General features: G+C 38.6%; 1 protein-coding gene across 2 annotated transcripts; it reads right to left on the bottom strand.

Annotated features, from left to right (window-relative positions):
- Positions 1 to 169: 169 nt before the first annotated feature.
- fpgt (fucose-1-phosphate guanylyltransferase) lies at positions 170 to 13,491 on the bottom strand. 2 transcript variants are annotated; one of them, XM_061977983.1, is made up of 6 exons: positions 13,412 to 13,491; positions 10,492 to 10,551; positions 7,794 to 7,976; positions 7,524 to 7,691; positions 6,505 to 6,597; positions 170 to 3,315 (listed from the first exon to the last, which is right to left on the bottom strand). In XM_061977983.1, exons 3-6 carry the CDS (start codon positions 7,885 to 7,887, stop codon positions 1,928 to 1,930), a joined length of 1,743 nt encoding a protein of 580 aa, XP_061833967.1. In that variant the 5' UTR covers positions 7,888 to 7,976; positions 10,492 to 10,551; positions 13,412 to 13,491; the 3' UTR covers positions 170 to 1,927. The 2 variants fall into 2 exon arrangements, with proteins under 2 accessions (XP_061833967.1, XP_061833968.1); XM_061977984.1 differs by lacking the exon at positions 13,412 to 13,491 and having other exon boundaries at positions 7,772 to 7,976; positions 10,492 to 12,524.

Genomic DNA, 13,491 nt, shown 5'->3' with positions numbered 1-13,491 from the left:
CTGTTATTCAGGAATCCATATCATGTTACATTTGGACTATACATTTTTTTAAATAACAAACTATATGTATGGGCTTAGGCCCCCACCATAAAGTTCCACAAATTAAAAAAAATCCACATGATTTTCTAATATATATAAAAAATTAAAAAAGTGTTTGATGTTTGCATTACACAGTTTATTTATCATAGTTCCACAAAGATTTTACACTTACTTTGTTTAAAAAAAAAAAAATTTAGACAACAAAATATTTTGACATAAAAATGACAAAAAAGGAGAAAATAATTGACATTTACAGACACATATTAGGAATGGGAATCTTACAACTCAAGAGTCGATCCCGACTCTTGGGGTAACAATTCGATTCAGAATTCATTCTCAATTAAACACAATTCTTGATTTATACCAAATCGATTCTTGAAAATTATGAATCAATTCAGAATCGGATTAATTGGAATCACGATTTGGATGAGAATCGATATTTTTGAGCACCTCTAACATGTAGATTTATATATACATACATGTACTGTAAATATTTTGTCGGCGTGCCGGAAAAAAACGATTTATATCTGGATCACGATTCTTATGTATTACGATTCTTACTCGATCCAAATTTTTCATAAAACTATTTTTTTTAAAGTTGTTTTAATAAAATGATAAATGGGTTGTACTTGTATAGCGCTTTTCTACCTTCAAGGTACTCAAAGCGCTTTGACACTACTTCCACATTTACCCATTCACACACACATTCACACACTGATGGAGGGAGCTGCCATGCAAGGCGCTAACCAGCACCCATCAGGAGCAAGGGTGAAGTGTCTTGCTCAGGACACAACGGACATGACAAGGTTGGTACTAGGTGGGGATTGAACCAGGGACCCTCGGGTCGCGCACGGCCATTCTTCCACTGCGCCACGCCGTCCTTGCTTTTACTCAGTACGCATATACGTCAGGAGAAAAGAGGAGCTTTCGTAAGCTCTAACCAGTTTTGAAAAGGTTTTATTATAATTTACATAAAAATTAATAGATTGCGAGAACCGGTTTACTAGAATCGAGAACCATTTGAATCGAGAATTGTATCTGAATTTAATTTTCACCATGAAAATTGGAATCAAATTGAATCTTGAGTTGTGGGAAGATTTACATCCTTAATATTTTGTATCTAGGTCTGATTTCTGTTAAATATTGTGCATATTTTCACCCGACCAAAACCGTTTGAATATCAAAATGTTCGGCTCGATCAAAAGTAAGACACCCTGGCAAACATTTCATGTTCATGTTTCCAAATATCCCAGATTACCGAGAATTCCAGGTTTTGCTGGACATTTTCCCCATTGAAAATGAAAGGGCCATTTTTCAAACTTCCACGATTCCCACATTTCTAAACGGATTCAAACCATCCACACACTCCACTCAGCCTGGACATTAAAACCAATGTTTTCTGATTAAAAAATGTCTACGTTTTCCAGGAATTTCCATTTTTAAACACCACTGTTATTATCCTTTTTTCTTTCGACTACTTCTCCCACATTTGTCATTCGATTTTAACCATTCCACCATCAAGGCGTTTCTCTTTGTCAGGACAATCAGGCTATCCATTCTTTTTTTCTCCTGAACAAAGTCATTAACGAGCAAAACAACAAAAAACATCTCATAATTTATTATCTATTTTTTTGTCACAAAGTCTTGGAATATTGAAATAGTAGAGGAGAATAGTTGCATTTGATTGTTTTTGGGTTGACCAACTTCCATCTGCAGTGAAAAACTGTGTTGCACGTTAACAGTTGAAGAACTGAACAAACTAGATAAGAGGTTGATTTAAAAAAAATAGATTCATAGAACAGTTGTTACAGATGTAATCTTACCAAAATCCTAATTTGAGTCTGAAGAAAAAACGTCACTCTCCTCATTCCTTAGCGGGAAGCCTTCTCTATGCAATGTCATACACAAGTCTCTCTGTGAAGTTCTGCATCTCCAGCAGATTCTGACACTGTAGGGCCTCTTGCAGTGATATCAACTTCCTGTCTTGTAACTCCAAAGCAGATCCGCCCAGGACGGCCTGCAGCATCTTGAGAGACACAGAGAACGAGCTCTGTGCATCAGGGCAAACTGGAAACAAACAGGCGTTCCACAAACTACAGCGGGACGTGTCACCGGAGAACTTCAAGACTTGGTCTCCCAGCCCCCAGCTGGATGTGCAGGTGTCCAGAGTCACCCCGCACAGGGTCAGTCCTTCCATAGATGCAGCAGCTTCTACGCCGGACTTTAGGTTGTCGTCGACTCCAAAAGCGACTGTTACAAAGCCGCTTCTGTTCTGCTGGGTCACACACAGTGTATGTATAGAGACTCCGTCGGGCACTGACAAGCCTGGACTGACCCAGCATCGGCTGACCAGTGTGCCCTTGCCTACAGACACCCCCTCTTCCAGTCTGGAGTACTCCACCACGGACCCGGCTCCCACAGAGCAACTGGAAAGGAGGAGGCTGGCTAACACACAGGAATCCTCATTTATGTTTTTATTAGAGAGCACACTCAAATTCCACGACTGGAGGTTCAGCATACTCCTCAGGCCATCAACATCGGTGAGATGAGAGAGGTACTCGGACGTGGTTCCGATGTGATAAAACTTTGAATTGTTGAGAACAATCACGTTCAACGGAGTCCCTCTGAGAAGATGGAAAATCTTTTGGCGGACTTCCACCAGGCTACTATCCTGTTTGGTGACGTTGGCTGTGTTGCAGGTGTGTTCCATCGTGGCTTGCTGGCCTAACGCTTGGAGAAAATCGCTGTATGCGTCAATCTCACACTCTAAAGGTCCTAGCTCTTTGAGCACATTAAGGAGACATTGAGAAGTATCAAAGTCCATGTAATAGGTGCTGTCTGTGTAGACAAACTCTGGGTCACATATTGGAAAACAATCGCTTTTCTTCTTACAAACAGCATTGCTTTCTCGCATCTTGTCAATGCTCGGTTTGTGAAGAAAGCGCAAGCAGATTTTCGTCTCCATTTCTCGAAAAGCCGAGTCCTCAGGCGGCTCCAAGACGAACACGCCGTGGGTAGTGCCAACATACAGCGGCGAGGGGTGGGCTAAAGCAGTGAAGCCGGGTTTGTCGAACACAAGCCTTTCGTCATTTGCAATACTATAGAGCTCAATGTCGTCGGCGCAAGTCACCAGCACGCCGGGCTTCATGTGAGAGGGGAAATCCACATAGATGACCAGTTTGAGCTCCAGCATTTGGTAGAGTGGGTCACCCAGTGGCAAGGTGGTGAAGATCTTCCCGAAGGCGCTGGCACTGGGCAGGCGCTGACTCAACCCTCCTGGAGGGAAATGTTAGGGTTTTCATGAACATATATATTGTTCGGTTGCAAGTCATCTTTGAAAACTGGTGTCTAATAATTTCATACTGGGTGTTACACTTTTGATTGATTGATTGGAACTTTTATTAGTAGATTGCACAGTACAGAACATATTCCGTACAATTGACCACTAAATGGTAACACCCGAAAAAGTTTTTCAACTTGTTTAAGTCGGGGTCCACGTTAATTAATTACACAGTATATTGAAACGTACAGAGCCAGAGTGGAAGTGTTTTTGCACTTCTGTGTTACTCTTCGTATTTAATGTACAGTAAAACCTGTTTAGTTCAGATTGGCTGCCATGACTCCCACTGATTGCACATTTTCTTGTGACTTTGGACACAAACATAACAGGTAGGGGTGTAACGGTACGTGTATTTGTATTGAACTGTTTCGGTTCGGAGGTGTACCGAACGAGTTTCCACACGAACATATAAAATAGCCGCCTAAGCTAAAGTCTTAACAAGCTGCTTCGCTTCCTTCTGCCTGTCTGTCAGTACTCTACACAGCACCCAGCATTGTCCCACCCACACAACCATCTGATTGGTTACAAAGAGAGCGGTAACAGCCAATCAGCAGTGCGTATTCAGAGTGGTAACAGCCAATCAGCAGTCCGTATTCAGAGCGCATGTAGTCAGTTCTTAGCATTTATCAGGTAAGCATCAGGCAGCGCACTCTCCCCAAATTATAATATACACCTCCCAGTCAACTACTAGTAACATCACTATGAACCCGTTGACGTTCTACAAACATAAACGGCAGCTTCAGCTCGCTCGCAGTCCTGGCTTGAGGTGAAGGCTAATTCGCTTTTAGCGTAATGTTAGCTCATTTTGCGGTGTGTGTGTGTGTGTGTGTGTGTGTGTGTGTGCGTGTGTGTGTGTGTTACGGACAGCAAAGCCCTGTCTGTCTGTTATTTCACTTTACCTTTTTCTGTGTTGATTGAGCTGTGTTGAAGCAGCAAAAAAGGACATTATGTTAAATGAAGAGTTTCTGTCTCTGATAGTTGATATAATAATGTAACTGCATCATAAAGCCTACATGAACTCCATGGTGTTCAGGGATGAATAGTCTCTCCTATTGCTATTGTACTATTTTTTCAGCTATAGTTACAATAATCATTAGTAATGGAGCAGCCTAGTTTTGAATGACAGGGTCCCTGTTATCACATGTTGATAAAAATATAACATTTACATAATAAAAATCAACTACAGGCTTCCCAAATGCTGTAATAAATTAAGCATGATGAGTTGACTTGAAACTGTTTAATGTTGCACTCTTTATATGTACAAGAAAAGTTTTGTGATTGTATTTAATCTGAGCAACAACTTGAGGCAGTTTAATGTTGATTAACGTGGGCATAATTATTATAATGTTCCCAATGTTAAAAGGATAAAGCCATTGTTTACAAATTTGGTAAATAAATAACCAAAAAATGTATATCTTGTTGTTTTCTTACTGTACTGAAAATGAACCGAACCGTGACCTCTAAACCGAGGTACGTACCGAACCGAACTTTTTGTGTACCGTTACACCCCTAATAACAGGTGATAGATAATAAAGGATTTTTCAACCTCCATCAGATAGTTGCTGTCATTTTCCTCCATTTGTGCAGATTTCAATTTTTCCGTTTCCATATATGATATACTCTTGTCTATGAGCGATATAGCCTAAAATCTATATTGTAAAAAATATTGCAGACTCCTGCGATAACGGTATATATCAAGATATATTATTTGGTATGTAAATGATAACAATATAATTTCAAAATGGGTTACAAAAGCTCCTAATTTAGCTGCTGACATATGCGGTAACAAATTGCGTCATTTGTGGTTGCATTATTTTGTCAAAACTTTTATGAATCTACTGTTAATTTACTGTCATACGTTGCTTGATGTTGTAACATGGTTCTAAATTTCTGTTCAGATGTAATAAACTCTTATTATTTTGTTGTTTGAACACTTTACACTAGTTTTGGAAAATACTACAAATTTGAGTATCGATGCAATCCTAAGTAGTTACAGGGGCAGTATGGGCCCATCAATGCTCTTACTGTTACTTAAGATTTTCAATGTTATTGAATGAAAAAATTAATTAATACAATTTAGATCACAGTAATAAACAAAAACACAGGATGGTGGTGTAACAATATCAATTAAATATCCAAATGATTTCCTACTAATGGTTCTGATTTAAATCATTTGGTTTTTGCCCTTAAAAGTCCTCCTGTGCCCAGGGACTTATTTCTTTGATAATAAAAAATATCGATCTAACCACGGTAGTATTGAACAAATAATGATATTGTACTTGTTATTGTTACGGTTGATATTTGTATTGATCCACCCACCTTTGTTTACATTCTAGAGTCTAGCTTATCGTCCTATGGTGTGTAATGTAGCATGTTAAGCTACTATTTGTCCACCAGGGATGGTAATTGTAAGAAACGTAGTTTATTTGCCGCCATGGAGGCAAGGGTTGCTGATTAAGAAGTGGCCTTGCACCGTGGACGAAAGTTAGCCACGAGCTACAATTCTACATTGCGTTGAGGACTTGTTTGTTCGCTTGTTGCTGACAAATCTGCAGACACAGCTAGAATGTGTCATTAACCTGCATTATTAGAATATAACAGTATTAAAAACCCTATCGTTGGCCAAATTTATATCATTGATATCGTATATCGTCTTTATAGCGCAACTCTTATCTAACCGAGCTGCTGAAGTCATTTCACTGTAAGTCTTGACAACAATTACAATACGCCTTCTGGTGGCTAAAAATAAAAATATATATACTTTTAATGAGTGCATTTTGTTAGTTACTGTGGTAGAATCAAGGTTAACGCTGCAATGCTTTTATTTTGAAGTTTAGTTTGAACTAAACAAGAAATCACTGCATTCGTGTTTTAATGAGTGTGTTGCTGTTGTCATTTCATGCTGCTCGGAAGTTGAAAACATTACAACACGTGTCGGCGTAAACTGACAGTTTTTTCAAAGAATTGATCCTGTAGGGTCTCAAATTTAATGTCTACATGTTTGTCTCCTACTCTACATTGACTTAAGCAGACACGCTTTAGTAATAAGAACATGATGAGTTAGTCGACCTACATGGGTTGTTGACATAAAAGGGTTTCACTGTATTGATACTAGTTGTACTGACCTGCATGGATCATGAGGACTTTCATCTTGCAAAGAGCTTTGCCATAGATATCTCTAAGGTTCTTCAGAGCGTGCAGCGTGGAGCCTCCATTACCTTGAAAACAAAAGAGACATTGGTCATGGAATTTGTTTTTAGGTTTTTTTTTCGAAACAACAAACCAAATGCATTCTTTTACACCATTGAAAAAAATATGACATTTCCAATATAATATCGTCATTTGTAAAAATAACAATAGTAATAATAAAAGAAAATTACGAAAAGAAACATTGTGTGCAGGAAGAAGGAAATCTTATAATGTCCAGTGTTGCCAGTTACTTTGAAAAAGTAATCTGATTACTGATTACTTCTTCAAAAAATAACTTATTTACTTGACTGATTATTTTATGAGTAACTGAGTTTTACTTTCCACAGCTGCCGACAACACCACCCACTGCTTCAACATAAACATGACAACCGGTTTTCCTATTTGTCAATTTAAGGGAAGTGTAATTGTATTTGTATACACTTGTTGTTAATGCATATTGCTGTTATACACTTGCTGTTTTTCCAGTTTTTGCGGTCCTTTCTGTTTAATTTTGTACCTGCAGTGTGCCAAGGGCCAAAGACAAACAAGTAACTGAATGCTTGGTTCCACCCCGCTTTTCTTCGCGAGGATTTTGAGTATATATCCCATCTAAATGGGATATATATGAACATCCTAGCAGTCGGCATCTTAACAACAGCAGACATTGTACAGTAGGTGATGTTTTATTATATTTGTTGGCTCTCATAAAGTCTGCAGTGAGCAGTTATAAGGGATAGTTGAAAAAAAAGCGAACGTTGTGATGTGTTTTTGAAATTAATGCGCTGCATATACTTAAAATGATAAAGTACTTAATATTAAATGTTATTATAAATGTGCCTGTTACTACATTATATATATACTTACATGTAAGTTATTGTGTATATAATAACTGCCTGAACTAGCAAACAAGCATTTGAGTAAGGACAATATTAATTGAGCAGGTTGCCACACTCACCTATTTTACATCCAGGGGGATCTGAGAAGACTTTGTAGGGAATTCCAAGCGGGAGTACTCTGCGGTCAACTTTTTTTTTGATCTGATCTTCGTAGGCATCTTTCTGTCTCTCATCCATGGCGGTTACGACCACCACGTCCCAAAATGTACCACTGTCCACCTGCCGACCTTCAGGTAAAGAAGGCACAAGACATTTTGCAATTAATAGCTGTAAACATATTAAACAATCAAACAGTTTGAAAACTCACCGCAAACAGTTTGAAAACTCACCGCACGAAGACTTAAATTTCATAAGCTTTTCCACTGTTGCATTTTTGATATCAAGGATAGACCTCTGGTTCACGTCATCACCTACAAGGGCCATTTCATATGTGTTGAAATGTTCTTGCACTGTCCTGTAGGTTCTAAGTGAAGAAGTTGAACTTGCGTCGCTGAATGCCTTTATTGCATCATCTGTGTGCAGAAACAACAATGAGGATTGTAGATATATACAATGTACTTCTCTTTATTTCCTTTGTCACAACAGAAGCACATGCATACTGTACATACATACATACGTACACATATATCTATCCATCCATTTTCTACCGCTTAACCCTTACGGGGTTGCGGGGGGCTGGAGCCTAGCCCAGCTGCACTCGGGCGGAAGGCAGAGTACACCCTGGACAAGTCACCACCTCATTGCATATACACACACATATACATATATATACACAAACATATATATATTAAAACACACACACATATATATATATATACACACACACACACATATACATATATATATGCACACACACACACACATATATATATATATATATATATATATGTATATATATATATATATATATATATATATGGCGACTTGTCCAGGGTGTACACCGCCTTCCGCCCGATTGTAGCTGAGATAGGCTCCAGCGCCCCCCGCGACCCCAAAGGGAATAAGCGGTAGAAAATGGATGGATGGATATATACAGGTAAAAGCCAGTAAATTAGAATATTTTGAAAAACTTGATTTATTTCAGTAATTGCATTCAAAAGGTGTAACTTGTACATTATATTTATTCATTGCACACAGACTGATGCATTCAAATGTTTATTTCATTTAATTTTGATGATTTGAAGTGGCAAAAAATGAAAATCCAAAATTCCGTGTGTCACAAAATTAGAATATTACTTAAGGCTAATACAAAAAAGGGATTTTTAGAAATGTTGGCCAACTGAAAAGTATGAAAATGAAAAATATGAGCATGTACAATACTCAATACTTGGTTGGAGCTCCTTTTGCCTCAATTACTGCGTTAATGCGGCGTGGCATGGAGTCGATGAGTTTCTGGCACTGCTCAGGTGTTATGAGAGTCCAGGTTGCTCTGATAGTGGCCTTCAACTCTTCTGCGTTTTTGGGTCTGGCATTCTGCATCTTCCTTTTCACAATACCCCACAGATTTTCTATGGGGCTAAGGTCAGGGGAGTTGGCGGGCCAATTTAGAACAGAAATACCATGGTCCGTAAACCAGGCACGGGTAGATTTTGCGCTGTGTGCAGGCGCCAAGTCCTGTTGGAACTTGAAATCTCCATCTCCATAGAGCAGGTCAGCAGCAGGAAGCATGAAGTGCTCTAAAACTTGCTGGTAGACGGCTGCGTTGACCCTAGATCTCAGGAAACAGAGTGGACCGACACCAGCAGATGACATGGCACCCCAAACCATCACCCAACCATGCAAATTTTGCATTTCCTTTGGAAATCGAGGTCCCAGAGTCTGGAGGAAGACAGGAGAGGCACAGGATCCACGTTGCCTGAAGTCTAGTGTAAAGTTTCCATCAGTGATGGTTTGGGGTGCCATGTCATCTGCTGGTGTCGGTCCACTCTGTTTCCTGAGATCCAGGGTCAACGCAGCCGTCTACCAGCAAATTTTAGAGCACTTCATGCTTCCTGCTGCTGACCTGCTCTATGGAGATGGAGATTTCAAGTTCCAACAGGACTTGGCGCCTGCACACAGCGCAAAATCTACCCGTGCCTGGTTTACGGACCATGGTATTTCTGTTCTAAATTGGCCCGCCAACTCCCCTGACCTTAGCCCCATAGAAAATCTGTGGGGTATTGTGAAAAGGAAGATGCAGAATGCCAGACCCAAAAACGCAGAAGAGTTGAAGGCCACTATCAGAGCAACCTGGGCTCTCATAACACCTGAGCAGTGCCAGAAACTCATCGACTCCATGCCACGCCGCATTAACGCAGTAATTGAGGCAAAAGGAGCTCCAACCAAGTATTGAGTATTGTACATGCTCATATTTTTCATTTTCATACTTTTCAGTTGGCCAACATTTCTAAAAATCCCTTTTTTGTATTAGCCTTAAGTAATATTCTAATTTTGTGACACACGGAATTTTGGATTTTCATTTGTTGCCACTTCAAATCATCAAAATTAAATGAAATAAACATTTGAATGCATCAGTCTGTGTGCAATGAATAAATATAATGTACAAGTTACACCTTTTGAATGCAATTACTGAAATAAATCAAGTTTTTCAAAATATTCTAATTTACTGGCTTTTACCTGTATATATATACCGGTAGTTTGAAAATATTCAGCAGGCCGCATTTAAATGTTAATTATGTTGTATTATGCCCAGGTAGCCCAGTTAACTGCATTCGTTATGCTGTTTTGCAAGACCCGTGTCACATGACTTCTAAACTTAACACCTCAGTGGCTGGTTCTGAGACAGGATCGATTGCTTCTGAGTCTTGCTTTTTGAAGCAGCTAATTTTTTGACACTGACATTTTTCAGCACTGAATTTTTTTATACTGAATTTTCTAAGCAATTGTCAGCATAATTTGATGTAAAGAAATTCAGTTTACAAAAATCAAACGCAAAAAAATCAGTTACATAAATTTAGTGTAAAAAAAAAAAAAAGCTTACGTAATAGAGAGACAAATATAACCTCCATAAAAAGGCTAAAGACACACCTTATATTCGTCTTCGAATCCCGTGGTGACCAGTCGGTGTCCGGCTTTCGGGCGGTCCTCCTATCCAGAAAGAATTGGAAAAAAGGCAGATCTGTGTTTGTAAATCTGGAGGACCAGTCACCGTCCGTCTCTGAGCCGTAGGTCATTTAGGAATCCAACTTCTGACACCAAATTGTTTTTGAATTTGTCCTATTTAATAAAGTATGGTCCAAAAAAAGTAAGTGTCACGTAAGTATTTCATTTATCCATCCATTTGCTACCGCGTGTCCCTTTAGGATCCCAAAACAAACAGAGCACTAGAGTTGCGCTGCAGACAGAATAGAGAGGCGGGCAAGAGAGAAAGACAGACAAAAAACGTTCAGCTCCTTGTGCCATGGGAGAGGAGGGAGAGGAGTTGGGTGATTAAGGGATGTGTCAGGTAAGAAGTGAAGCATGGGCCAGTACAGAATACAACACAACAGTCTTTTTCGCAGACTTACAGCATGGAGTCAAGGCTACAAAAATGTATCAAGGCCACAAACATGTCCGTTATTTTTAGACAAACCCAGGCCCCAGACAGCTGCGAAAAATGAACACCACACAAACATTTAGACTTAAATTGTGGTCAAAACAAGAGATAATTAAAATATAAATTTTGCCACACACTAACTAACTTTCCAGTTACGGTAACAAAAACTTGAAAATTATCTGCCAAGGGTCCACTTACAGATGATGAAAAAAATGTAACTCATTGACTCATTGACACATTGTAGATTGTCACTGAAGGCATCAAAACTATGACACCTGTGAAGTGAAAACCCTTTCAGGTGACTACCTCTTGAAGCTCACCGAGAGAATGCCAAGAGTGTGCAAAACAGTAATCGGAGCAAAGGGTGGCTATTTTGAAGAAACTAGAATATAAAACATGTTTTCAGTTATTACCTTTTTTGTTAAGTACATAACTCCACGTGTTCATTCCTAGTTTTGATGCCTTCAGTGACAATCTACAATGTAAATAGTCATGAAAATAAAGAAAACCCATTGAATGAGAAGGTGTGTCCAAACGTTTGGCCTGTACTGTATGTTTATACTACACAGTATGCTATAAGGCACATACAATTACAGTCAATGAGCAGTATGGACTAGGGCCAATATGGAGTTTTTGGGGCCAATGCCAATTTCGATATTAGAAAATAAAAAAATCAGATAACTGACATATCAGACGATAAAATTTTCACATCCTTTAATTAAAAAAGACAGTAAGAACAAACCAGGATCAGACAAGCTAATCTCTAACACAACACAAGAAATAAGTGCTTCAAGAAGTCTAGGTTTGTATTTTCATGTTAGAATATTCTGGAAAAAATTCCCTGTACACAGAAGGACTTTGAGGGCAACGACCAAAGGATCTAAATGAGTAGTAGATAGTAGTTTTTAAATTTGTTTAAGTATTATTGACTTCATTGTGATCAAACCATTGTATGTAATAACAGACTAGGGTTGTACGGTATACCGGTATTAGTATAGTCCCGCGATACTAATGAATTATATTCAGTACTATACCGCCTCTGAAAAGTACCGGTCCGCCTCAGTCGGCAGTGTTTTAGCTACTTCTTAATCACTAATCCTCGCCCCCATGTCGACAAATGAAGTAAGTTTCTTACAAGTAACATCCCTGCAGGACGAGGAATAGCTAAACCTGCTTCACTACACACCGTAGCTCACTGGCGTCAAAATGTAAACAAACGCCATTGGTGGATCTACACCTAACATCCGCTGTAATGATACCAAGTACAGTAGCGTATCTAGTCGATACTACAAGGATTACGTCAATATTTTTTGGCATCACAACATCTTCTTTCGTTTTTTTTTTTAATGTATATCTTAAACTTAGGAAATATGTCCCTGGAAACATGAGGACTTTGAATATGACCAATGTATGATCCTGTAACAACTTGGTATCGGATTGATACCCAAATTTGTGGTATCATCCGAAACTAATGTAAAGTATCAAACAACAGAAGAATAAGTGATTATTACATTTTAACACAAGTGTAGATAGAACATGTTAAAAGAGAAAATAAGCAGATATTAACAGTAAATTAACAGTAGATTAATAATTCATTTTCTACCACTTGTCCTTAATAATTTTGATAAAATAATAGAATGATAAATGACACAATGTGTTACTGCATATGTCAGCAGACTAAATTGGGAGCCTTTGTTTGCTTACTGACTAATAAAAGACAAGTTGTCTTGTATGCTCTCTATTTTATTTAAGGACAAACTTGCAAAAAAAAACATATGTTTAATGCACCGTAATATTTTTTGTTAAAATAAAGCTAATACAATTTTTTGTGGTACCCTTTATTTAGAAAAGTATCTATATCATTTGGGTACCGGTACCAAAATATTGGTAACACTATAACAGACAATAAGGAACTATTTTAAATACTGTCAAAAATAATCCTCATGAGCTTTTACAACCAGTAGTGCAGTCATGTGATGTTTACATTTTTCAATTAAATCGAATGTGATCGAACACTATAAGAAACACAAACGGCTATAATGTTACCAATTGTGGTCGAACTTCCAATTAGAAGTTCTACTTTGTAAAGTTATCATTTTAATTTCTGCCGACCCTGTATGCTTTAGATAAGGCTATAAAACTAAAAGTATTCGCAAAATTGCATTTATATTGACAATCACGTGTGAATTAGTGCGGTGTGATGTACGCGCTCGAAACAGGAAGAGGAAGCCCGTAACTGTGTTTGTAGCAACGTTAGCTAACAATTAGCAGCAGACTGTCGACCAAAAGTACAATGTAGCGAACTCGACCTCGGCCTAAATGTACACAGGACGTCTCAACAATGTTAACAGTATTATGACTTCACAACATAATTTTTTACATGACGCGAAGAAGCGAACACTTGCGACATACCTCTGTCAAAACGGAAGCGCGCACGTACAGCTGCCGGAGCCGCGCACGCGTCGTGACGTCATCACGTCACAACATTCCAG

This window comes from Nerophis lumbriciformis, linkage group LG18, assembly GCF_033978685.3.
Source record: "Nerophis lumbriciformis linkage group LG18, RoL_Nlum_v2.1, whole genome shotgun sequence".
Lineage (NCBI taxonomy): Eukaryota > Metazoa > Chordata > Actinopteri > Syngnathiformes > Syngnathidae > Nerophis > Nerophis lumbriciformis.
This window is presented reverse-complemented; position numbering and strand designations above follow the sequence as displayed.

Coding starts and splice junctions, on each gene's coding strand:
- fpgt (XM_061977983.1), bottom strand. CDS start 7,887: ATGGCCCTTGTAGGTGATGACGTGAACCAGAGGTCTATCCTTGATATC. Junction 6,598..7,523: donor TCCCCCTGGATGTAAAATAG/GTGAGTGTGGCA, acceptor TTTGTTTTCAAG/GTAATGGAGGCTCCACGCTG. Junction 3,316..6,504: donor AGTCCTCATGATCCATGCAG/GTCAGTACAACT, acceptor ATTTCCCTCCAG/GAGGGTTGAGTCAGCGCCTG.